This window comes from Mytilus galloprovincialis, chromosome 11, assembly GCF_965363235.1.
Source record: "Mytilus galloprovincialis chromosome 11, xbMytGall1.hap1.1, whole genome shotgun sequence".
Classification (NCBI taxonomy): domain Eukaryota; kingdom Metazoa; phylum Mollusca; class Bivalvia; order Mytilida; family Mytilidae; genus Mytilus; species Mytilus galloprovincialis.
In genome coordinates this window covers 57,216,749-57,243,462 of record NC_134848.1, presented here as the reverse complement: position 1 = coordinate 57,243,462, position 26,714 = coordinate 57,216,749, and the positions used below count along the sequence as shown (strand labels likewise).

The 26,714-nt window shown below is 31.5% G+C and overlaps 1 protein-coding gene across 1 annotated transcript; it reads right to left on the bottom strand.

Moving 5' to 3' along the window:
• Positions 1-4,869: 4,869 nt before the first annotated feature.
• On the bottom strand, positions 4,870-26,495 carry LOC143052444 (uncharacterized). Its single transcript, XM_076225478.1, has 5 exons — positions 26,070-26,495; positions 13,644-13,700; positions 10,836-11,025; positions 8,676-8,854; positions 4,870-7,042 (listed from the first exon to the last, which is right to left on the bottom strand). Exons 1-5 carry the CDS (start codon positions 26,286-26,288, stop codon positions 5,072-5,074), a joined length of 2,616 nt encoding a protein of 871 aa, XP_076081593.1. The 5' UTR covers positions 26,289-26,495; the 3' UTR covers positions 4,870-5,071.
• Between the last annotated feature and the right edge of the window lie 219 nt (positions 26,496-26,714).

Sequence of the window (26,714 nt, the reverse complement as noted above, 5' to 3'; positions counted from 1 at the left end):
GTATTTTAGTGAAGCATCTACATGAATCCCGATAGTGAGGTTGCACGGATTCCACTGTATCATCGCAGCTCTCGGAACTACAACCAACTTTCAGTCAAATGGGCGGTTAAGCTTGTTATACATTTTTTTGTAACACATGTTAACCCGAAAATATATGTACCAAGTCACAACTGTCCACAAGAGACCAAAATGACACAGACATTAACAACTATAGGACACCGTACGGCCTTCAACAATGAGCAAAGACGATACCGCATAGTCAGCTATAATATCTGTACCAAGTCAGGAATACTGCAGTTGTTTTTATTTGTTACGTTGATTGATACCGTTTGATTGTATCAGTGTTTATGGACTTTCCTTTTTTTTTCATTTTGAGTTCGGTATGTTTGTTGTACAGTTTAGTTGTAGAAAGTGAAAGAATTGTTGATTGCAATCGAAACCATGAAAAGGGAGACTGTTCACCTAAACAAATGACAAAAAAGCAGTCTCCAAGTATTGCATAGCAATACATTAACCCCTACCGGTTAAAAGTTCATTGTACAATGTTAACTTGATCTTCAATTTGTCATGGTGCAAGCTATATAGCAATAGCAGGTCTTTATCTTCAGACATGACGAAAAAAGGTGTGGAAAACTGATTATTTGAGTGAAGTCCAAGGACCAAGACTCTCATATAATCATCACATCCTAACAAAATTTAAAGGTGATCTGCAACTTGTCATAATAAAACCATATACCAATTATCATATCAAGATATTCAAGCATGACGAAAAAGAGTGTGGAAAACTGATTATTTGAAGGACCATAACTCTGCACAAAATCATAAGACTGGAACAAAATTTAAACATGATCTTGAACTTGTCATGATATAACTACTTACTAAATATTAAATCAATCTCTTCAATTCATGTATTTGGTTGTGATGTTATATTGGTTATTCTCATCGGATTTTGTCTAATGCTTAGTCCGTTGCTGTGTGTGTTACATTTTAATGTTGTGTCGTTGTTCTCTAATGTTTAATGCGTTTCCCTCAGTTTTAGTTTGTTATCCCGATTTTGTTTTTTGTCCATAGATTTATGAGTTTTGAACAGCGGTATACTACTGTTGCCTTTATTTTTCTTCCAATCATGAAGAAAACATGTGTGGAAAACTGATTTAACATAGTGACGGTTTGAAAGACAGACACACGGAGTGCAAACCTAAAACTTCCTTGGACTTTGTTGATAGGGGAAAAATAAGCAATACCAACATTCAATTTCTGTTTGGTTTGTTTTATTATCTAAATCAAATAACTATAAAAGTTCTTTATAAAAATCAAATAAATTAACAATTGGTCCTCAATCATCAGCCACAAATAATTAAAATTGTGACAATTCATAAACATGTTAAAATATGAAAATCTTTATGAAAAAATGTTTCTTGTTTACGTGAAGTAAATTTGTCTAAACTGAATATGCAAACAAAAACATATTATGAATATACATGTATACAAGACAATTACATGTAAAGTATACACAGTAGCAATCAGGCAATGCATGTCATGAACACAATAATTATATCCTTCCTTGTATCATATATCAAAAAGAACCGTTGATCAAGCCCAAAACCTTAGTAAGAGGGTCTAATTGATATGGGGTTGCAACTAAACAGCTGCATGTACCAATTATTGTCACAATAACCTATTATGTATGTTTGCGTTGATTTTTTTTTAAATTACAATTAATTTCTTTAAAAATTGGACTTTAAATTATCTACAGCAAATACTTCAGCAACACCTGAAGACCTATATCTCATGTGTAAAAATTCTTTTGGAGTGCGTTTATATATAAAAACAAGAATGTGTCCCCAGTACACAGATGCCCCACTCACATTATCATTTTCTATGTTCAGTGGACCGTGAAATTTGGGTAAAACCTTTAATGTGACAATAAAATTAGAAAGATCATATCAAGGGAAAATGTGTACTACGTTTCTAGTTGATTGGACTTCAACCTCATCAAAAACTACCTTGACCAAAAACTTGAACCTGAATTGGGACAGATGGACGAACAAACTAACTAATATTTTGTTTTCTTTCATGTAAATATCACCAAGTATTATACAAATTTAAAGATAAATTTTTGTTCATATTTTTAATCATATACTTCGTGCATGCAACAGTTCGTAATCTTCAATCAATGAAGCTGTAACTGTATATCATCATCATCATCAGAAGAAGAACGAACGGACGCACAGACCAGAAAACATAATGTCACTCTAAAGTCTTAATTACCATGGCGACCACAAATTAAACCAGATTTGACATACACAACATTGCATCTGGCATCCTACACATGGCAATATAGTCATCTGAATATCAATCGTTTAATCTCTTAAATATAAAATTTACAGTTACAATGCAACACAATTAATGCTACAGAGGGAGCCAAAAAATAAATATGACAAGAATTAATCATTTGTTCATGTGCTCATGATAAATCATATTAATATAAATCTAATTAAGCTCTAATGCCATTGCATGATGATGATGATTGCACCAAACATATGACAAGATAATGTATAGTATAAGGGACACTTTCAAGTATCATCATTATACAAACTTGAATCAGACCAAATAAAAAAGTATAAGTGGTTCCCAGTTACATCCGAAAAAAAGTTAGGGTAGGTAGGTAGGGATTTTTTTTGATGTTTTTTTTACATTGAGTCTATGGGAGCAACATTCTAACTTTAACAGTGCTTAATGAAAAATGACAATAAAATCTTTAGGGTAGGCTATTTTTAAGCCAAAAAAGTAGGGATGGTAGGGTAACTGGAACCACACATATATTTTTATTTGGCCTAAAGTAAATGCAGATAAAATATCCTCTTGGGTACTTTGTGACTTTGTAACAAAAATAAAGTGGCATTTTAGATCAAGTATAAAGGAGTTTGATTGGAGGTCTAAATCTGGTAAAACTTCGTATCATTTGGTCAACTTTCATAAATACCCTCCACTAGTTGACCTTCTTGGGATGTGAATGTGAACAATTTATATAAATAGCTTGTCAAAAATAGGTCTATTTTACTTAGAATCATAAATGTCTTTTTTCAACCTGAAAATATTTTATCTTGGTTGACCATTCATGCCATTGAAAACATGGGGCCAAATATGACTTTTACCAAACTTATTCCTTTCAATAGTATATATATGACATCATCATCATCATGATGATTACAACAAGATATCTAAGCATGGTAAGTGTCCAGATTATATCAACATACCCGTAGCCAGGAGGGGGGTTAGGCTGAACCCCCCTTGAAATAAAAAAAGCACTGTTAAAGTCAACCTTTTGTTCAAATTGTAACTGTTAAAGTCGAGTTCATGAGTCCAACGAACCCCTCCTTGGAAATTCCTGGCTACGAGCCTGATCAATCTATTAATTAATCTTGAAACATGTTCAACCAAGACATTGAGAGGATTGAAGATTTTTCCTATGCAATTTCACCGTTTCAATATACATGTAGGTTGACTCCTGATATCTCTACTTTTTTATGCTAAATATCAGTTTTAGCGTGTATTTAGAAGACACTTAAATATATGTACACTCATGGTGTGTTTTGCGCTATTAAAATGGAATAAAAACGCGACAATATATATCCTATATTTTGATATGTGAAATAAACACCTGAAATACATTATATGTATATAATTACTACATAAACATAATTAACATGATTTATATTTTAGCATCAATCTTTCGCAGACTGGCGAGTATTAAAATTAGGTAAAATCATATATTTTTGAGAATTAACAAGAAATACAAAATGTATGTATACAAATATTAATGAACATGATAAAAAAGCATGTTTCCTTAATACATGTGTAATACAAATGCCACCAAGAAAAGATATAAAAGGTATAATTATTAAAGTATTTTTTTAAAAAAGGGTCAAAAGACTTACAGTGAGTAAGTCAAGACAGAAAAAACAAAATGAATCAGGGAAAAATCCCTCTTACTGGTACAATGTATTGAGTGATTTACTGAGAAACACATTGATCATAGTCATGCTTCATTTGTATGCCTAATTGAAGGTGATTACATTCTGATATCAAAACTTCTCTCAATGAGAGCATTAAAAAAAGTTTAATTAAAATAAAAAAAACAATTTGCAACACTCTTGACTTTTGTATAATTCGAGACATGTGTTTTTTTTTTGTCAAATAAACAGAGAAACATGACATAACCTGGGTTTTGAGTACAACCATAAGATATTCTAGGGAGGGGAGGGGGAAACACAGGGGGCATTTTAAAAAGAAAAAAAAAAGAAAGAACTGCGTAGTAAAGTGAAAATAGATTTATGTTTTGCAAGATGTGGAAAACATCTGAGCATGCGTAGCACTAGCAACAGTTAAAACAAATCGTAAATCTGCAAAAAATCCCCTTCCTCAGAATATCAAACAGTTGTACACTGATGTAAAGGTTAACCTATATAGTAAAGTGTAAAACTAATGCTTGTCATGTTGGTTGCATTGTCTAATAATTACATTAGATGTTAGATGTATGTTTCATTATAATATTTTATTCTGATTGGCTAACTGCATATCACATGATATTCCTTAAGCAATTGCATTACTCAATCAAACTTTTCTTTCATTTTAACACATGGTCCGGTCCAACAATAAAGTGCACAGGTGAATTAAATAAAAAAATTATAAAATTCGTGTTTTCATGATCTTAGCTAAAAAATGTAATTATAAGTATTGAATGCTTCTTTTTGTAACTTCAGAGGGTTGTAAAAGCGTTGACCGTGCATACATTTTTAGAATGAAGCACTTCCGTGCTTCATACAAAATGTACTTCGATCAACGCTTTTTCACCCCAATAAAGTTACAAAAATAAGCATTTAATTCTTAAATAAAGAGGAGCTTTTACAGGTTTAATATAAATGATATTTCGATAAATGAGTGACAATGTGTGACAATGAGCATAACAGCATGATAAATAGTCTATTGTAAACTCATATAGCCCTTGCTCGAGGTAGCAAAGGTGAGGGGGTCATAAAAATAAAATATAATCTCACATAAAATACATCTATATCATTGTTTCCAATGCTTCACCATTAGCATCGACTGTTGTGATTGGTCTATATGGTTTTAATCCTTTCTCCTTATTGGTCAGATTGTTGCTAGGAAACAAAGCTGCTTGACTACTTGTGCTACTATTAGAAGGTAACATGTCTTCTGAGTACATAAAGCTTGTCTCAATGTTATCAATTTCCTCATAATAATGGAAATTTCCTGGATTTGGCTGAACGTACGGGGATTCCGGAAATCTGTGATAATTTTGTACAGGAGTTCTTGGAACACGATATGGCATTTCCTGAGGTGTATGATAAATGTTTGCTGATGTATGATATACATTACCTACTTGAACACAATTGGGTTTCATGACTGATGATGGTGAATGATATGGATTAGATGAATCATAAACATGATTATGATTTAAATGATGAAATGGAGATTGATAATTTGTCCTTGGCTGTAACCTTAACTCTGCTGAAACTCCCATTTTTGGCATGTTCCTTTTTTTAGCAGTCTGATTATAAAGAGGTTTCTGACTTTCTGAAACAAACACATCATCGTCACTAGATCCTGTTAAAAGTCTGTCTCGACTTTCATTCGGAACATCACTACTTTCACTTTTGCCATGATCCATTGTTTCGTAAGTGCATGTATCACTTTGAGAATCTGTGCGGACTGACGAACTGTCCTGGGATATAGATACAAAATCAGAATATGATGGAGGATGTGGATATGGTGGGAGTATTTCTGGTGAACTGTGACCTTTCCAATTAGCAAGTTCTTCTTGAGATGGTCTGTTATTAGACATCTCACTATATTGTTTTTGATAGCCCAAGTCTTTTCTTGGTGTTGCATATGGATTTTCATCAGATTTTTTGCACAGTTTAAAATTTTCCTGAATTGCTTTTTCACATCGGATTTCACCGGGAGTTTTCAGGCCCTTTGCATTTTGACTGAGATCCAACTGACTTCCAACAACATAAAATGCTGATCCATCTCGTTGAAGAGGTTTTGGAGGTAAAGTATCTCCATGACTTGACTGACGTGTAAGTGGTTCTGGAGGTAACATGAACTTGTCCGCATTTTGTCTTCGGATAGGCTCCGTTGGAAGAAAATGACTTTGTACAGAAGGTCGTGACCTTTGTTGTTTATTCATATTTACTCCATACACAGGATCAAATAATGAATTAGAATTAACATCTATTGTCTGTTTGTGACTTGGAACTGACTTCGAGCCACTTTTGACAGGATCTTTATTCTTGACCTTTTCAAGGTCAGCCTTTAACCTTTCACTTTGTTGTAAAAATAATTCTTTTATTTCCTCTTTGAATTTTTTTTCTCCTTGGTTTTTCTTAAAACTGTTACTGTGATTTATTTGATATGGTTGAGGTGTATGAGATCGTATAATTTTGGGTATTGTATTTTGTTTAACATACGGCTGGGGAGTCAAAGCTCTTCTATTGTCAAACTTTGGTTTCTCCTCTTTATTTAAATTTCCCTGAGATTTCAATATTTCAGTTTCTTCAGCATACTTTTTATGCAAATCTAAAATAAGCATCAACTGTTTTGTATCTAAATTATTAAGAGTTACAGCCCTTCTGCCCTTTTTCCTATGTTCCTTCAGTTTTCCTTGACCCTTCTGTTGTTTTAAATTATTATCAAGGTTTCTTGTTTTATCAATGTCATCCAATGAATCACACGACCTTGATCTCCTGACCCCAGGAAGATTCAAATTTCTTAATAATAGTTCATTAGACCTCTCTCTATCAACTGATTTCCCATGTGATCTTGAACTATCCAATGAATTTTGTCTATCTGTAGATTTCAAAATACTAATTGGGAAGCTACTGATTGGTTCAGAATTTTGACCAATCACGGAGTGTAGATCATTCACTGCAGTCTGGTTACCTAAATTGTCATCATCACTATCTGATACTGAAGAACTTCCACTTACTGTAAATATTTCATCATATGTTTCCTCCTGCAAAGATAATATATAAACATTAACTTCACAATGATTATCTTAATTACAGTCAAACCTGTGTATAAAAGTTACACTTGTTCTTCTTCTATATATGGGCGTTTTTCAATAAAAGCGTACATTTCAGACCTAAAAAAAATGGAAAATCAACTTGTCTAAAATTTAATTTCAAGAGTTATTTTGAATACCTCTATAATAGACCTGTTTCAGTTTGTAAACAAAAAGTGCAATCTTAAATATTCTTTAAAATGATATTATTTTCATAATTTGTGTACTGTTTCGTAGGGGACTTTTGTCCCCTATGAAACTTCTTTTAAACACACATATTTTTTGCAATTTTAAATGGGACATTATCAAAAATACGGTATCACTCTGGTCCATTTGATGTGCTCAATTTTTCTTACCAACAATTTAATTGCCGTTATAAAAGCATCACTTCTTTTGTAATACCCTAATGTTTATAACTCTTGCAAACAAAAATTACATTGATTTTATAAAACTGTTTATTGGCAAATTTTAATGACTTCGTTTCGTAGTGGACAATTTGTGAGCTTTATACAATAAAAATAAAAGGGACACCCCTACCTCTACCTTCTCACATATATACAAACAGCTCATATCACAAATGTTCAATATATATGGTTTTAACTTTATATACAGTTCATTGGACGGATTCATGATTTCTGCAGAATGCATGTTCTCTTGGTATGCAACCTATAGCACATATCGATAGACATTTTCTGAATTTTGTCTAAATTGGTACAACTGTTAATATCAGGCTTAGAAAATTGGCATAAGAGATTTGCATTTAGGTTCAAAGGGCATTATTTATACAGTAGTAACACAAATAAGGTAAATAGAGGCAATCTTTATATGAATCTGATGCTTAAAAGCCTTTAAGCACTTTCACCTAATTTATATAGTTTGTGAAATGTTTTACTGTTACACACACTGTGACTGGTGAGGGGGGCAGCTTGGCATCTTACATGTTTAACCCCCCACATTCCATATGTGCCACTCCCAAGTCAGGAGATTGTAATTAATTGGTTGTCCCTTATTGTTGTACATCATATTTGTTTTTCATTCATTATTTTGTACATAAATCAGGCCATTATTTCAAACATTTGAATTGATTTACATTTGTTATTTCCAGGGCTTTAAAAGCTGCCTATGCGGTAAAGGTTTTGAAAAAAAAATGGCTTAAAATTATTCCCCCCAAAAAAAACTTTTTTCCCAAACAGAGCAGTCTCAGTAGTAATTATACATGAATAAAAACTGAAAAACACTCATTTGCACATTTTTCCTGCCTAAAAGGACTATATGTGCAAACTTTAGGGTCTATTTGTGTATCATCACTGACAATAAGGGGTCTTATTTCAAATGAGGGTTTATCTCTTGAAAGGAGGTCTGCAAATTGACGTTCCAGTCAAATTCATAGTTTATTATAAATTTCCACAATTTGATAAAAATGACGCATATTTCCCCAATAAAAAAGGGTAGAGGTAGTTTTGAAAAAAGCCAACAATATCACTGAAAAACTGTTAAATTCTGATATCTTTGTCTTTTTTGAACATTTTTCTCATTGGCAATACCACAACTGTCTACTTTTAAACATAATTTTATTAGACCTTACCTGCAAAAGTCTAAGTCTAGTCCTCTCTGTCCTCAGTACAAGATAAGCTAATACTATTGTCAAAGCACACAAACATAACACAGCTAAAAATAGTCCTATCTCTGTATACAACAAGGCCGGTAAAACTTCCTGTATGGCTTTACAGCTTGATGTCCTCGCAAAATTAACTCTCGTTTTATCTGAAATTACACAAAAATGTTTCAAAACATGTACTTAAAGGCAAAGTGTAAACATATTTTTCTTAGCAGTTTATACGTATGTATATAATAACTTATCTCCATTCCAATGAATTGTTACAATTCTTGTGAAAACTTGATTTTGAGGAACAAATACTGTCTTTTTGTCATCTAGAAGACAATAGATATAACTTACTTACAAATATATGTGCAAAGGAATTGGACATACATTATCACAACTTTCAAACACTACAACTATTCTAGTCAAAATATGTATGCACCACATAGGCGGATCCAGGGGGGGGGGGGAGGAGGGCCCGGGCCCCCCCTTTCGTGGGAAAAATTTGGTTGATCATATAGGGAATCACTGAAGCATGACTGGAGCAGGCCCCCCCTTAGGCAAAGTTCTGGATCCGCAACTGCAGCAGTTCAATGCAGTTATATATAGATTTAATGATCATAATGTAAAGTACATTACAATGTTAGAAACTGAACCTCTCATATAAGACAGTCTAGATGCAGGGTCCTCTATTTCTATATTTCATAAATTTTTAGGTATTTTGTCTTTCTTTATATTTTTGACCATGAGATCATTCTCTATTCTTTACATTAGGGTCTATTGTTTTTTGTTTTTTTTTCTATTGTAAATTCTTTTTCCCCGTTTTTCTTTTTATTTTTGGTCCATAATTTTCTTTTTATTTTTGGTCCATAATTTTCTTTTTATTTTTGGTCCATTATTTTCTTTTTTGCAAACCCTTTCCAGACCCTCATATATTTACACATGCATAATACATGTAATAAAAAGACAAATATATACTATTTTCTACATTTGTTTTTGACTGACTTATCTGTGTTTCTAGAAAACATTATAACTTCAGAATAAAAATAATAGAACAAAACAAAAAAGTTATTACCTAAAGCATTCCAAAATATATGTTAAGTAACCTTTGTTTTGAACATATTACACTTTCTTTCAATGCAAGTTAAAATTTCAATTAGAGTTATCTCTCTTTGGCAAGTAATTTATCACCAATACGGATTTTTGATTTAACTGTAAAATTACTATGTTGATTTATGTATGCCTTCAACCCATATGGGTACAAATGTGCATTATATTCAATAAACATTATTCATGTTATAAATAATTACCGGTAATTAAGATATGTTTTGATGATATGTTTTCTAAATGTAATTTAATTGTGTAAAAATTGTGTAAATAAAAGTAATACTTTACAAATGAAAAACTAGAATTTAATGTCAAAATTATCTGAAAATAACTTATTAGAAAAGACAGTTGAAACTCAACATAACCATATATCGTAGATTAGGAATGATACATGCATGTATAAAGCCTGCTTTGTTTATATGTATCATACTGAAATCGAAAACAGCTAAAAAGTTGAATATAATATATAGGCTTTATATGGAAGTTTGGTTTTTTGTATTTTAGAAATTAGATATAATTTTGCTGTTCCTAGAAAAATTGTGGCCTAATTGCTCAATTCCATTATAAATATTTTTGTCATTTTAAGTTTTAAACTGGTGCATATTTACCAGAAATTAGTTTAAAATTAAACTGTTAGTTTTCTTGTTGAATTGTTTTACATTTTTTATGATTGGGGCATTTATAGCCTACTTTATACCGTGTCAGCATTTCTCATTGTCGAAGACAGTATTGTTGCTTATAAATGCTTGCATCCCCTTCATTGAACTAGGGTGGATAGTTGTATCATTAGCAATCATACCACATCTCCTTATTTTTATAATGTTATCCCTGTCTTAAACTGTTTCAGAAAGCTTATAGCTGACTATGCAGTATGGGCTTTTCTCATTGTTGAAGGCCATACAGTGACCTATAGCTGTTAATTTCTGTGTCATTTGATCTCTTGTGGAGAGTTGTTTCTTTGGCAATCATATTACATCTTCTTTTTTTACATTTTATACTGCCCTATAAAATAGTAAAATAAACAAGAGGGATAATCACCTGTTTTGGAATATTCTAATTCTAAACTGTCTCGTTTATAAAGTGACAAACATGAACAAATTGAGGTAGTTATACTGTAATCACATGACTCAAGGGAGGTAAGTGGCTTAAGTATGTGTGTTCCTGTAAGTATGGATATAACAACACAGAGAGTCCCTGTTCCTATGGAAACAACTATAACTGAAACAACCTGAAAGATAAAAAAACATTATATGAATGATACAAGAAATTGACATTTCTAAAAACTGAATTTAATATAATTCAATGTTTCCAATATTTTTCAAGGTATCTTAATACAAAAGTTATAATGATATATATCCTTCATAACATGACTTGTCTTTTATAACATATCTTAGTGATTTTCGCAACTTATATAACTTGGTATTAGAGAGATCAGTCAATGGATGGATTAGATGTTAAAACATCCAGTGGCAAATATTAAATGCTTATAAATGATATTGCCTACACCAACACCCTGCTCAGTCACTCCCTTAGGGATCTACCATTTGATTTTTAGGGGGGGCTAGGATGACAAATTTTGTCCTGCATTTTTTTTAGTTGTAATATCTGTCCTGCCTTTTTATTTTTCACTCTATTCAGCTCTGCCTTTTTTTTTTTTAGTTTATCCTGACTTTTTTTACCTAAATTGTCATCCTGCCTTTATTTTTTTGCAAGTGTGTCATCCTGCTTTTTATTTTACTCAAAATTCCTGTCCTGCCTATTTTTTTCAAATTTCATCCTAGCCCCCCCCCCCCCCCCCCTAAAAATCAAATGGTAGCTCCCTTATTATTCTATTACAGCTTTGAGACATGGGTAGAGTTGTAAAGGACCAGAACATACCAAATTAACAGATTATGTGGCTTTCTGCAAGTATGATACTTTTGCTTGTTTGCTAAACTTTCTCACCAAAATAGTGTGGATTGCAGCTTAGTAAACCAGATAATAATTTTTGTTTGCTGAACAAAGTATGCATGTTATTCCATCTATTTGATGGTTTAACTCTGTGATTTGTAAACAGCTTTCCAAGATTATATTTTTTACGTAAAATTTTCTTTTCTTTCATGTCTTTATAAAAATCACATCAACAAACTGCACTTGAGAAGGAAATCGTTTCAACTTTTAATTTGTTTCTTTCTCCTATAGTAAATTTTTTTACCGTGGGAAATTGTCAATGTTGACAGAAATCATGCCCAACAAATGTCACTTTTGTTTACAATACTAAATAACAACATATCAATAACATCTCTTTCTCTGTTGTAAATTTCATAATAAAATGTCAATAGCTTATAAATCTGTGATTTACTGTGGTCTTATTGTACAGATTAGTGTAGCACAACTAGCTGTATCATAATTTAGAGTGAAAAAATTTGAGAATTGGAATGAACTTGCTCAACAATGCTCAAATTATCCTTGCTCTGCATATACAGTGTCCACAAGCTTAAAAAAAAAATACATTTTATGTCAATCAAAGATGAAAAAAGACAGATATAATCTTAACAGATGGATTTAGAATATATAACTTTTAAAATTCATGCTGAAATAAATGTATTGTGCAGAGTAGCTATAAATCATAAGTTAAAGTGAAAGATACAAAGGATAGAAAGATTTTGATAAACTCATTCACAATATCATGATTGTTCCTGTTTAGAGTTTCATGAGTTTCTGACATCAAAATAATACATTTCATGTTTCAGTAAAATGATTGAACAAAGAAAAATCATCATTATAATGTCTGAAACTTTTCAATACAACCATAACATTAAATATATTTTATATTGTTGTCTGTAAATGTTTTAAATCACATTGTTGTTGTATCATATGCCCGACTGCAGCCTTCTTGTCTTATTTATAATTCTTACAATGTGACAAAATTTATTGCAGAAAAAAAAGAAACTAGAGGCTCTCAAGAGCCTGTGTCGCTCAGTGACCTTGGTCTATGTGCATATTAAACAACACAGATAAATTCATGACAAAATTGTGTTTTGGTGATTATGATGTGTTTGTAGATCTTATACTTTACTGGACATTCTTCTTGCTACAATTGTCTCTATCTATAATGAACTTGGCCCAGTAATAACAGTGGAAAATATATTCTAAAAATTTACAAAAATTTACAAAAAAATTATGAAAATTGTTAAAAAATGACTATAAAGGGCAATAACTCCTAAAGTGGTCAATTGACCATTTCGATCATGTTGACTTATTTGTAAATCTTACTTTACTGAACATTATTGCTGTTTGCAGTTTATCTCTATCTATAATAATATTCAAGATAATAAGCAAAAACTGCAAAATTTCCATAAAATAACTAATTCAGGGGCAGCAACCCAACAACAGGTTGTCCGATTTGTCTGAAAATTTCAGAGCAGATAGATCTTGACCTGATAAACAATTTTACCTATGTCAGATTTGCTCAAAATGCTTTGGTTTTTGAGTTATAAGCCAAAAACTGCATTTTACCCCTATGTTCTATTTTTAGCCATGGCGGCCATCTTGGTTGGTTGGCCCGGTCACGGGACACATTTTTTAAACTAGATACCCCCATGAGGATTGTGGCCAAGTTTGGTTTAATTTAGCCCAGTAGTTTCAGAGGGAGAAGATTTTTGTAAAAGTTAACGACGCCGGACGCAAAGTGATGGGAAAGCTCACTTCTTCGGGCCAGGTGAGCTAAAAATGGAAATCTAAATTTTGACCCTGCACTTTGGAATGGGATTCTTTCTTCTTCAGCTTACCACATTTTTTGTTCAAAATTACAAGAAGTGCAAAAAGAGTTATCTCCCTTAAATATATTTTCTGTGAAAACATTACCTGAATAATATATCTTCTCCAAAATAATGTTATAATAAATACTCCAGTTAAAACAACCTGCAAAGAGAAAGGAGAACACAACATAAATACTTCATTGACTACAATCTGTAGAACATAAAATTAATACTCTTGTTGTTACAACCTGCAAAGACAAAGGGGAACATTATATGAAGTAAATTCAGAAATTATTGTGATGTTTTTATATAACTGGGAAAAAATGTGACAGAGTTAATATCCCATTAATTTAAACAAGCAATTTGAAATTTTGTATATGAATTAAACAGGATTCTCTCAATATCCCATAAATTCGTTGAAATGGCATATAAGTCTAAATGACAAAATTGCAATAATAAATGCTCACATTATTTCTAATTTACAGTAGTCTATATTTAAATGGAAGTTTGACTATCAAAATTCACAGCATCATAACCCATTATAGCCCCTTTCGGAGACATCTATTCTTGGCTTTGGGTGTGGACTTGTTACCAGTAGAAAGTATTATATTCTCATTACATTTTGGGGCATTGCCACTGGAATTTATTTTTAACTAATGCATCAAATTCTACATTGATGAGTAATATCAAATCTAGACTAAAGACAGTCATTAGGTTCAATTCTGTATAAAATATAGCTTTGTAAAATTGTTTTAAAATTAGTTGAAAATTATTGCTGTGGAAATTGAAAGAAGAGTTTGTTGACTGAATTTCTAATTTTATTTTCGAAAGATGATTGAATCAGATTGATCTATATACATGTATTCATATTACAAAGTATTATATATTACTTGGTAATCAGAACCAAACTGAAAAGTGACTTGTTAATAATTGATTGATGGATTTTGCTTTACACCACGTGAAAAAAAAGTCTAATGGCGATGAAATTCAGTGGCGGATCCAGCCATTTCAAAAAAGGGGGTTCCCAACACAGGACAAAGGGGGGTTCAAACTATATGTCTCCATTCAAATGCATTGATCAGCCCCAAAAAAGGGGGGTTCCAACCCCTGGAACCCCCCTAGATCCGCCACTGAAATTAAACTAGTATTTATTATGAATACAAGTATCGACCAACATGCTGTAGAATTTCTACAGACATTTTGGAAGGACAAATTAAGATAAAGAAAATTGTCCTTTTTATGTAATTGTTTAAAAGCAGAGTTCTTCAAAAGTGGTGGTCCAAAGGTTTAAGCACCAAAATTTTTATAAGCAAAAAACTGCAGTCATTTAAAAATAGATGAGATGTCACAACACTGTATAATCTATTTCATTTGTGTTTTGCAAGGTTTTTTTTTATCCTTTATTAACATCCTCTAAACATGCTAAAGTGGACACACTCAATATCTTACAGCTCAATTAACTGCAAAATACCCTCAAAATAACACTAAAAGAACAGATCTATTTGATATATGTTTTACAGGATTTTTTATGCTCCATTTACATTCTCTAAAGTGGACAGACTCATATGCATTTAACAGCTCTACTGCAAAATTCCCTCACAACATAATGCTGCCTTGATAATTAGCATCTTCTTAAGTGCTGTGACTCAATATATTCCAAAGCTCCATTTTTAAACTTTTGTAATAAAAAGTCAAACAACAAATATATTTCATTTTTGATTTACATGTTTTTGTAAGCTACATTATATCCTTCTAATTACTCAATCATATTTTAGCTACTTGTTAAGATAATAATTTTCCCATCATTTTCATCCCAATGACTTCATAAAAAACTGACGTTCTCTTTTATTAAGAATAATGTTCTTCCTAAGCTTTGAGAAACTGTGAGAAACCACTTCAGATGACTTGAAGAAGGGGAACCACTTGGTGTTTTATCTCTGTCTTGTCTGGGCGTCCTTGAGAGATGATGAACTTCTGTCAGACTTCACAAAACATCATCAAAATATAATTACTTAAGGCCAAAAAATGTAAACTTATTTCCTGCCTCCTGGCAGAAGGAAAGATTTCAAGAGTATGTATAGGAAGTTAGGTATAATACCTTGATTTTTGTTTAACATTTAAGGTAAAGTAGAAATGTGTCAAAGAGACAACAACCTGACAAAAGAGAAGAAAACAGCCCAAGGCCAGCAATAGGTCTTCAACACAACAAGAAAATTCTGAACCCAGTCACAGGCTTTAGCTGGCCCCTAAGCAATAATGTATACCATGTTTACTAGTTCAGTGAAATGGAGGATATATATATGTTCTAAACTTGTGTGGTGCTTAACCAAAAATGTTAATAAAACATATTTTCTAATTGAAATATTTTTCTATGTACAACATATTTTCTATTAAATATATATACAGCCATGACAACTGACATGACTGGACTATCTGTGAAGAAAGATTTAAAAATAAAAAAAACAAAATGGTATTCTTTTTTCATAGAGAGAAAAATAATTGCGGCATTACATTTAATTATAGTGAATTAAAATGTCTAAAACTCTTTATTGAAAAATAAATGTGACATATGATACATGTATGAAAACTAAGCTCAAATGAAAAAACATGTATTCTGGTTTAACTAAACAAATTATACAAAAACTAAAAAAAAAACAGGATTCCAGAGTTATGTGAAATATTTGAGGAAAACACACACATCACAAAGAAAGCTAAAACACGACAGATGTTCCCCATTTACTATCAACTAAGAGAGGTCAAAATAAATTCATTTCACTTCAGTAATTTGAATACCTTTAAGCTTGAATAACATACAAATTATAATGATTATAGAACATTGTTTATGTTTCAAACTAAAGAAATTTTAACCACAAAACTTAAAAGTTTCTCTAAATTCACCAATATTTATAAATTTTAAAAAGTCATTAACACAGCTATTAAAGGGCTTAATAACACTTAACAGGTTTTAAATTTATTGTACTCGAACATGTTGCCTGAGGTACGTTTAAACGCTTGGTTGGTTTGACGAACTGATGCTCCTCGCGTGGATACATTGTTTAGCTGTATTTCATCCAAAAGTGGATGGAAAGTTAATACATGTTATAGTCTGTTATACAAAATTTAATGTATTTCTGATGAAAATATCAAAATTATTCATACAATTTAGGATTGAAATTTATCAGATTTATACCATATTAATTCAAACATTTAAATGCAAATCTGAAAACATTTCCCCCCCCCCACCCCCTCTATATGTTTATTTACACAGATGATTTAACATTAGGTATTATGATAAATTGATATTCATCAAAGGGACATAACTCCATATACTAGCCCTTGTTTCTTAATTTGGATGCCGATGGGTATATGAAAATGTTGCAATCATCTTTAACCACTGCCACCATATTCTGTATCTGCCAGTCTCAAGTCAGGATCCATCTATATCATTCTAATTAGTATGGGTTTTGCACATTTTTGGAAGGTTGAACTAGTTTTTTAAGATTTCAACTTTTCCTCTTTTTAATCTCTTTTAGTTACATTGGAGGCTCCAGTATAAGGCGCAGAGTCTAGAGGGTATACATTTTGTATGTCTCCTCATCCAGACTCCCTTTGTTTGCAAAAAATACCAAAATCTCAAATTTCTAACCTTCTATACTGTCATACTGTGGACTCATTTATTTTCGTGGAATGCTGAAAACTTGCATATATTCGTGGATATTTGATTTCGTGGTTTTGCCAATCGAAAATTTACATAAAGTCTATCAAAAATATGCTATTCTTTGAACATTTGAATTCGTGGTTCATCTGTACCCAACAAACCTACGAAAATTGGTATCCATTTTAGAATAATAATGAATTCACAGTATATTATTTTTTAACATCAAACAATCCCCAAAAATATTCAACTTTGTTTCTTTCAATGATTTCTAGAATGAAGTCAGTTTGAAATTCTTGGATACCCCCACCCCCCTTAAAGTTTAACTTCCGTTCTTTTTAAAATCACCAAGTTATCTGAAACAGACTATACAAATCAAATTACTCCAGACTATTGGGTGTAGGGGAAATTGCTCTTTAATTCAAAGTGTAAAGGTATTCTTTATTCTCAATGAATCAAACATTCTATCACAATACAGATTTCTATAGAATCCCTTATAAAGTATAAATTAGGGAAATAGCTCATTGTGATAATTTTAAAGGTTGAACTTTTATCTTGTAACTGTTGTTAAGCTCACACAAAGATGTTTCCCTTAAATTTATTTCTAGATAATTTGATTCAAACTGTAAATTTTTCTTTACAAATTTTCCAATTTTTATCACAAAGCATCTTTAAAAATGATCATTAAAGAACAAAAATCGATCAGGCTTTCAGGAAAAGTTTTAACACTGAAAGGTGAAAATTGTTTAAAATCGGTTAACTAAAAAAAATGGATTTCTTTTATAATTGAACTTAAATAACATGATAAGGCAAACACAAATTTTAGTACTTGCTAAAATTGTGCAAATACAAATTTAATGCAGGCATTTTAAGACACAAACATGGGATCCAATTTATTCCTAGTTTATACACATCATATGGATGTTTTTGGAATAAGCTCAGCTAAAATTTTAACATTTTCAAATATATATATACCAGGCGCGGATCCAGAGGGGGGGTTCCGGGGGTTGGAACCCCCCCTTTTTTTGGACAATCAATGCATTTGAATGGGGACATGTAATTGGAACCCCCCCCCCCCTTTGTCCTGGGTAAGGAACCCCCCCTTTTTAAAATGGCTGGATCCGCCCCTGTATACATTATGTATAAAGGAGTAGGTCCGGTAAGGCATGTAAGGGCCGAATTTGGCCTCAAATTTAATGTTCATTGAACAAAAGATTTTGGACTCTTTTTAAACACTTAAATGTCTATTTAAAATGATTCAATCAGTTTATGTAAAAGATTTTAACTGATTGAGTCATTAAAAACGCTCCGATTCCAGCTAAAATATGAAAAATCTATCAAATATGCCAAAAAAACGTCACTTTCCAGATAGTTTTTGGCAAAAATGAAAGCGGCCACATCCGTGTTCATCCTCAACCTTTATATATGTATAATGTTTTATCATCAAATACAACTTACATTTAAATATTATGAATGAACACGAATGCGGCCACTTTCATTTTAGATGGAAACCGTTGAAAATTTAACTAAAATGCTCAAATTGTGAAGATTTCAGTAATTTAGCATGACTTAATGATGCTAGTAACCGATATATATGGGCTTTGTATTTTCAAAAACAGCCCATATTTATGTAGCAGAAACATTCTACTTTCCAGTAAATAGCTAAAAGATTACATTTTCATACTTTTGTAAGACTGCTATATTTTGGGGCCATTTTTAAAAGGGGTCTTACTGAATCTACTCCTTTATAAAATACCTCATAGAACCACTACAAACTCCCCCATCAATACATGCATTTAAAACAATTAATGATTTTGGGTTTTTCACTTTTAAAAATGATCTAGATTAATATATAAATATAACTTTCAAACATGCACATGATTAACAAGATTGAAGATAGATCATGCTTGTGACAAATATATATATATAGATAGTTTGCATAAGGCCAACTAAAATTAATAAGTAGATTTTCATCCAAATTTTTTAAAAAAATGGGGCGGGTGGGAGGATTTTATTTTTAATTTTTATTTCTTATGAAACTCTCTTGTGACGTGTTCTTCAAATATGCAAAAGTAATAATAAGTTTATATTATGTATATACATATAAGGAACGGTACATAATATTTCAAATCTTAACATGAATAAAAATCTCAAAGGGCAACCACTGTTCTACATGTAATAGCTGCTTTAGAAGCCTAAACAGCAAAAACATAAAAGAAGAATGCTCCCCTCAGTTAGACTATCTTCACCAAATTTAGTGTCTCTTTAAGCGACCATTTTTTTGTCTCCATAAAATGAAACAAATATGCAACTAAAGAATTACGAGTTCAGAATAAAATGAAACTGTTTTGAAAACGAAAGGGTTGGTGCTTGTATGATTAATATGTAAAACATGAACTTAACCAAAAAAGAGAAGATGTTTTATGGCTCTATTAAGGTGGTACCTAACACTACAGGGAGATAACTCTGTAAAGTCAGCTAAACGTTTTAATTACGTTGTGTTGTAAAAGCAATATTAAGCTTCTCAATGATCAAAATTGGCGTTTATCAAATTGCTATATAACCAGTGTAATTTTTCTGACTAAACGATTTGTTCAAATTTTTTAAAATTTTTATATTTTTGTTAAAGTGCAAATTTTATGAAAATTAAACGAGCCAAATTAATTTTGGTGAAAGTGTTGGGTACCACCTTAAGGGTATTGGGACAGAAGGTGTTTGTGCTGTTTGTCATTAAAAAAGCCATGGGTAAATCTAAGTGTATGTTTGCCGACTTTTTGAACTCAATTGTACGGTCATAAATCTAACAAGTTCGAGCTTGCGTCATTTTAATTATACAGTTATGGTTTTGTACGAATGTGTTCCAAGATTCGAGCTCTTTGGGTATAATTCATAATCCACAATTCCTGCCACAAAGTAATTTTATCAATAAAAAAATCCACGGTTTTCTTAATCACAGAAAGTTGTGTCATACCGCGATTTGCCATCTTGGACACAGCGTATAACTTGTAACCCGATTATTTCATGCCCTTCTTAAAATCAATCTCTATTTTCGGTAGACGATTTTGTCATCGTAGAGCTGCAGAATCTTTTTTAATTACTCGAAGTAATACGAAAACCGAAAATTGAAACAGGAAGTCTGAAAGGAAACAAAATTTTTGACGGTTACCGGAAACGGAGATGAAATCGTAAATTTTTAAAAATAAAAAAAATCGGGGCGGGACGATTTCAGAGGGGCGGGCGGGGATGAAAATCTATCAATTAATTTTAATTGGCCTAATTTACCATATATATCTTATACATGTACATGTAAGTACATTTTTTTGTAATAATTTTTAAGGTCCAATTAACTTTTTCTGATCTCCTTTACTGCTCTTTTGTCTGCAATATAACTTATAATAATTATAGGACTATTATCAGTGATTCAGATTTAAAAAGTGTTTTTAATGTCACTGATTCAGGTTTAAAAGTTTTTTAACTGGTAATTTTTTTTGTGTAAAATCCAATCATTTTAAATATCATCACAACCCCTTGTGGTAACTTTGTTAGTCTTATTCAGATATATTCATTAAGAAATTTGAAAATATTTCATCAAAGTGTTTTCCTGTTCAAATGAACAGACACTGTTTGGGAGCCACCTGTCCACCCGCCTGCCCTATATCCCTAAATCAACATGATCAATTACTGATTTTTCTTTACTCTTAACATTTGAGTCCCCACGCCAGAAGCTCAATTTTTAGAAAGTTCTAGATGGATTCTGTTGGCTTGAAGAGAAGAATTTTGCAAGCAAGAAAGCAATTTAACAAGCCTATGCCGTAGGACTTGTGGTTATGCGTGAAGACTACTTTAAGTACTTGTGGTTATGCGTGAAGTCTACTTTAAGTTCCTTAACAGGCCACAGTCCTCAGGCCCTACTAAATTGAACCCCTGCAAATTTTAACCCATTTGTTTTCATTTGCAATAAAAACAGATCTGTCACCTCCATCCAAATATAAATATGATAAAAAAACATAAACCATGATAAACAAATCAAATGTAAATTTCACCTCAATTTCATTTTCATATATTTATCCCTTTACCCTGGTCAAAGGACATCAGATGCTGATCCTATCATTAGCAAGCATGTACTTTGTCATAATACAGAGGATAAAATAGAGATAAAATTACATTCTCCTGAAGTTGTAATAAAAAGTAACATGATGACTCAAGACCTAGCACCTGTCAATGGTAACATCTGGTTTATGTTAAAACTTTACTACTGTAAAATCAAACTCCAGGCATAGCTGTACATAAGTAAATACTTTTTAAGCTTTATGTTTTTTTCTAAATTATTCTAGGCATTCAATTGATGGCCACTTATAAACCAGTTTCCTGATGAAATTTAAGATGAACAAATCAGTGGCATATTCAAGAGTAGACAGGTGCAAACTTTAAATGAAGGGTGCATCCCCCTTCTTAAAAAAATAATGTAATATACATGTAGGTAAATTTACAGCCAATTTTTCAATAAAATATTGAAAATAAGGTCCCCAGAATTGCACATATTTCATCTATCGAAGGTACAAGAGCAATAATTATAAAAAAACACCTTTTTCTTCTTCTTTAAAACAAAGGCCAACAACACTTATTTTTTAAAGTGTCCACTCAAAGACATTGCTATTATAAAACCTTTGATATAAGTTTCATAAAATTCTGCATAAATTTGTACACATGAGAGCGCTTACAATGCTATTTTCCATGTAAATCAATATTTCCAAGGGAAATAACTCTTTTATGAATAATCATTGACACTGTCAGATTTTCAAATTGGTTTGAGACATGATTGATGTTATAAACTTACTTACATCTATCTTATTGGGGCCTTTTATAGCTGACTATACAACACAGGCTTTGCTCATTGTTGAAGGCCGTACGGTGACCTATAGTTGTTAGTGTCTGTGTCATTTTGGTCTTTTGTGGATAGTTGTCTCATTAGCAATCATACCACATCTTCTTTTTTATATGAATAATAAAAGTTTCATACATGTAGAAAAATAACAAGAATTGTTCAACAGTGCTAACAATGCAATTTTCCATTAATAATTATTGTTTCCAATGGGCAACAATTCTTTTGTCTGTTATTCTGTAAACATTTAATTTTCACCCCTTTTTTCTCTAATCATTAAAAAATTAACCCCTTTTTCTCTAATCTTCAAAAAATTTGCCCCATTTTTCTCTAATCTTAATTTTTTTTGCCCGCTATTCTCTAATCTTCATATTTTAAGGGCATTATTCTTTAATCATTTAACCCCATCCAAACCCTCTTTTAACAAGACTGGAGGGACGAATGCTCGGACAGACAGATAAAAGCCAGAACAGCTTTCGCGCAGTTTTTCTATGTCCCACCTTTCTGCTCTGGGAGGGGACAAACATTGCAGAATCAAGTTTAATACCAATTTGCTCTTGATCATCATCACAGCAACCACTTAACCACCCACACTATTTAGTTAATCAAGTTTTTACAGTAAATGCATACTTTCACATGCTTTCTAAATCACTGTGACAAAATGAGAAATTTTCCCACGATTTTAAAACAAGCCAGATTTATTAGATCTTTGGAGTGGTAGTATGTAAAAACAATTTATTAGTAAGGAAGGCTTTATACAAAGGAAATATTTATTAATTCTGTTTAACTTGTGTAAGGGATATAGATTTATAGGTTTAAAAAAACAATAAAGTTTGTGTTAAATGATCTTTAAACAGCTAATGGGAGTTATTTAATCTATTTATATATCAATACTGATAATAGATTATAAATATCATTGTTAATGACCCTGGTGTAATGGAGAGGCTGAGAAATATATCAAAACAATACAAATATAAACTTCAAATGGTAAAATTAAAAAAAACATTTCAGTTCATTGTAGTCTAATTGATTGTACTATTTATATTTTAATCATATAAATACTGCTACTGTACATTTTTGTACTGTGCTACATAATTTTACAGTTTAAAGAATTTAACTGAGTGTACAAATTATAATTAAGGTCTTTCCCCTATGTGAGGAAAGACCTTATTGTTTTTCTAAAGTTTTTTTTTTCTTTTTCTTTTTTTTTAAATCATATAAATATTGCTACTGTACATTTTTGTACTACATTATTTTACAGTTTAAAGAATTTAAACATGTTAAAGGTACAAATTGTACCATAATTTTCTAACTTTATTATTTTATTTAAACCAATTGCATAAAAAATATATCATACTCTTTTTCTAAACAGAAATTCGATGTCCTTTCATTCTCTTTAATTATTTTTTTTCAGGCCCTATACCATGTATACAGTACATGAGTACATGACTTAAACAAGAATGTGTCCATAGTACACTTATGCCCCACTCCCACTATCATTTTCTATGTTCAGTGGACCGTGAAATTGGGGTCAAAACTTTAATTTGGAATCAAAATTAGAAAGATCATATCATAGGGAACATGTGTACTAAGTTTCAAGTTGATGTAACTTTAACTTCATCAAAAACTACCTTGACCAAAAACTTTAACCTGAACTTTGCACTATCATTTTCTATGTTCAGTGGACCATGAAATTGGGGGCAAAACTATAATTTGGCAATAGAAAGATCATATCATGGGGAACATGTGAAATAAGTTTGAAGTTGATTGGACTTCAGCATCATCAAAAACTACCTCGACCAAAAACTTTAACCGGACAGACGGACGAATGGAGGCACACACAAGAAAACATAATGCCCCTCTACTATTGTAGGTGGGGCATAAACATGTATATTGGGTTGTTAATATCTTTTTCCTGTTGAAGGTCTTTGGATCTTTTCCTGGGTACTCAGACTTTCACCATCAATACAAACTGTCTGCCATTGATACATGTACATCAAAGCTGAGAGGCAGATATAGTGGGCACAGGGAGCACCTCCACCCCCTCTCTTTTTTGTCGAAAAAAATGGTTGACTATATAAAGGAATCACTGAACAGTGACTGGAGCTGGTCCCTTCTTAAACAGTCAGCATGGTCAGAGAGAAACCCCTTGTCCCTAATGAAAATTTCTTGAGTGTACTGAAGTGGGGTTAAATACCATTCCTCTTTTTCCCAAAGTTATGTCCTCGTTACCTTAATCTTGACACCCTTAAACATACAATTACCTGGTTACATCATATTCTAAAGATATACATCTTAAAAAACATATCATAAGAGTGCTAAGTACTCATGTTATATTATATAGATAAGAGAGCTCTAAATATTATACTGTATATTTAAGACTATCAATAAAGTATACTATTTCTTGAGAAAAACAAGCAGACTTTTAGAGTCTGACTGACACACATAAATCTGTCATACCTGAATGAAACATACATTTACCTGGGACAAATTGACAGGTGGTGGTATTATTATGCAAATTCCTCTTAAATTTAATATGTGCAGGAATTTAAATAAATCAATCTCAAATTTAAGAAGTCTGGCTCATGAGGAAATTGATATTGTGATTTTATTTTATATTTTTGCAGCTCACATGGCTAATTTGGCAAACTGTTTCCTGATGACCACTGCACTATTTTTTTTATATATATTTATATCTTCTTCTTTATATATATTTTTATATATTTATATCTTCTTCTTAAAATATAGATTGACATCATCATCGTCATGATTCATTTTAAATTGTGGTCATACTGAAGAAGGATATCTGTTATTCGAAATACTTATAGTTACGTACATTTGTTCATTTTATTGTTATTTTTTTGGTGATGTTCCCTTTTAGACTGGTTATATATTATATTTTGTAGTGTACTGTATCATATTTATATGATCCATCGCCCCGTAAGATTTATCGTTGGCTATTTATTCAGTCATTATATATAATAAATGAACAATACAGAGTATGTTCGGTTCTATTCGATTCGATTCTATTCTACATAAACATATGTGTACATAAATGAGTCAACTATTCCATAAAGAATCTTTTATGTAAAACTGCATTATTATACCATGTACCATGTATACTGTAGAAATCTATCAGTAATAATAAACTATTCTTTGTATATATAAATAAACTTTCAATTGTTTACAAAACAAAACAAACAGACTTTTAGTGTTTATAAAATAAAACAAGGAAATATCAACAAACAATATCAAATCTATTAAATCTGGTTTAAGTTTAAATCTCAATTCTTTACAAGATACCAATGGATAAAACAGACTTTCATAAAGTAAAAAGAGGAAATGTCAACAAACAATATCAAATCTTTAAAATCTGGTTTAAGTTTAAATGTCAATTCTTTACAAGAAGCCAATGGAAACATATACACTAAAGTGATTTAACCTGACAATTACAGATGTAATTAACTCAGAGATAACAAGATTACCTGACAGGTACAGTAATTAATGACAGACAGGTATTCTTACAAAATCATTGATCCATGTAAACTGAAAAGTTAATCAAAAAGGTCAGTGCTTTGGTCATCAGAATTTTGGACAAAAGGGGTCGGAGAAAATTGCAACAAAGAAACGCTTAAATCTAATATATGATGAAATGCATATTGCATGTTTGAAAATATGTTTTAAAGAACAAGTAAAAAGTAGTTGAACTTTGAAAGCCATTTAAAATATTTACCAATTAGTCTGCTCACTGTTGCAAAAAATAATTGCATGAATTTATACCTGTGTCAATGTAGATGCAATTACATGTATATTGGGTTTATACATGTACTTTTTATACATAAAATTGAGAAAGGAAATGGTGAATGTACTTCTACTCGTCTACTGCTCGTTCTATCTCCCTCAGCGTATACAACACCCCCCTTTATAAAAATAAATATAAAAAAAAAAAATGAATGAACAAATTATTTGCAAGTTTTTTTAAACGGTAAACTTACCAATAAACAAAGTATGTAAGTAGGTAAAATTTCTGTCAAATCTGATGATGTTGTGACCGACTGAATGTTGAAATAAATCCCTCCTACAATTAATCCAAGAATTGACACAACTGCTCCAAGAACAAGAAATATCCATAAACGCTTAGTTAATACAAGGTGTTTCTTCACTCGGTCCCGTGAATTTTTATTTTCTTTGTTTTTGTCTTTCATTTGAAACATATTTGTTTTCAAAGTGTCTACAACTTTTACAAAACTTTAAAACAAATTATACATCCTTCTTTTAACCGGCATTCAATGTTTATGAGCCGTCTCAGTGTAATTAACTTTACCAACAAAGATCATATTTCAGATTTTTTGTGTCTATACGACTGTCATCTTTCAAAAGCATCTATCGGCACGCGGCAGTTACGCGCCGATACACATGTGGATTTGTTTACAGTCAAATTCTCGTGTCGTACACCTTCCGAGATTACATTTAGGCTCCGCCCATTTTCTTTATGAATGAAACTGATTGGGGCACATGTGGGGTCGACTTGTTACTTGATTTTGAAAATTGTGTAAATTCAAGGGTTATGATTAATTTAACAGTGAAAATCAATGGTTAAACATATAATATATTTGTAACAAACTCAAATCATTTACCAT

What these genes read in the sequence shown, in the direction of transcription:
- LOC143052444 (XM_076225478.1), bottom strand. Translation starts at nt 26,288, where the DNA reads ATGTTTCAAATGAAAGACAAAAACAAAGAAAATAAAAATTCACGGGAC. An exon ending in GGAGAAGATATATTATTCAG is followed by an intron (nt 11,026 to 13,643) that starts GTAATGTTTTCA and finishes TTTATCTTTCAG; the next exon opens with GTTGTTTCAGTTATAGTTGT. An exon ending in CTAGACTTAGACTTTTGCAG is followed by an intron (nt 7,043 to 8,675) that starts GTAAGGTCTAAT and finishes TTATCTTTGCAG; the next exon opens with GAGGAAACATATGATGAAAT.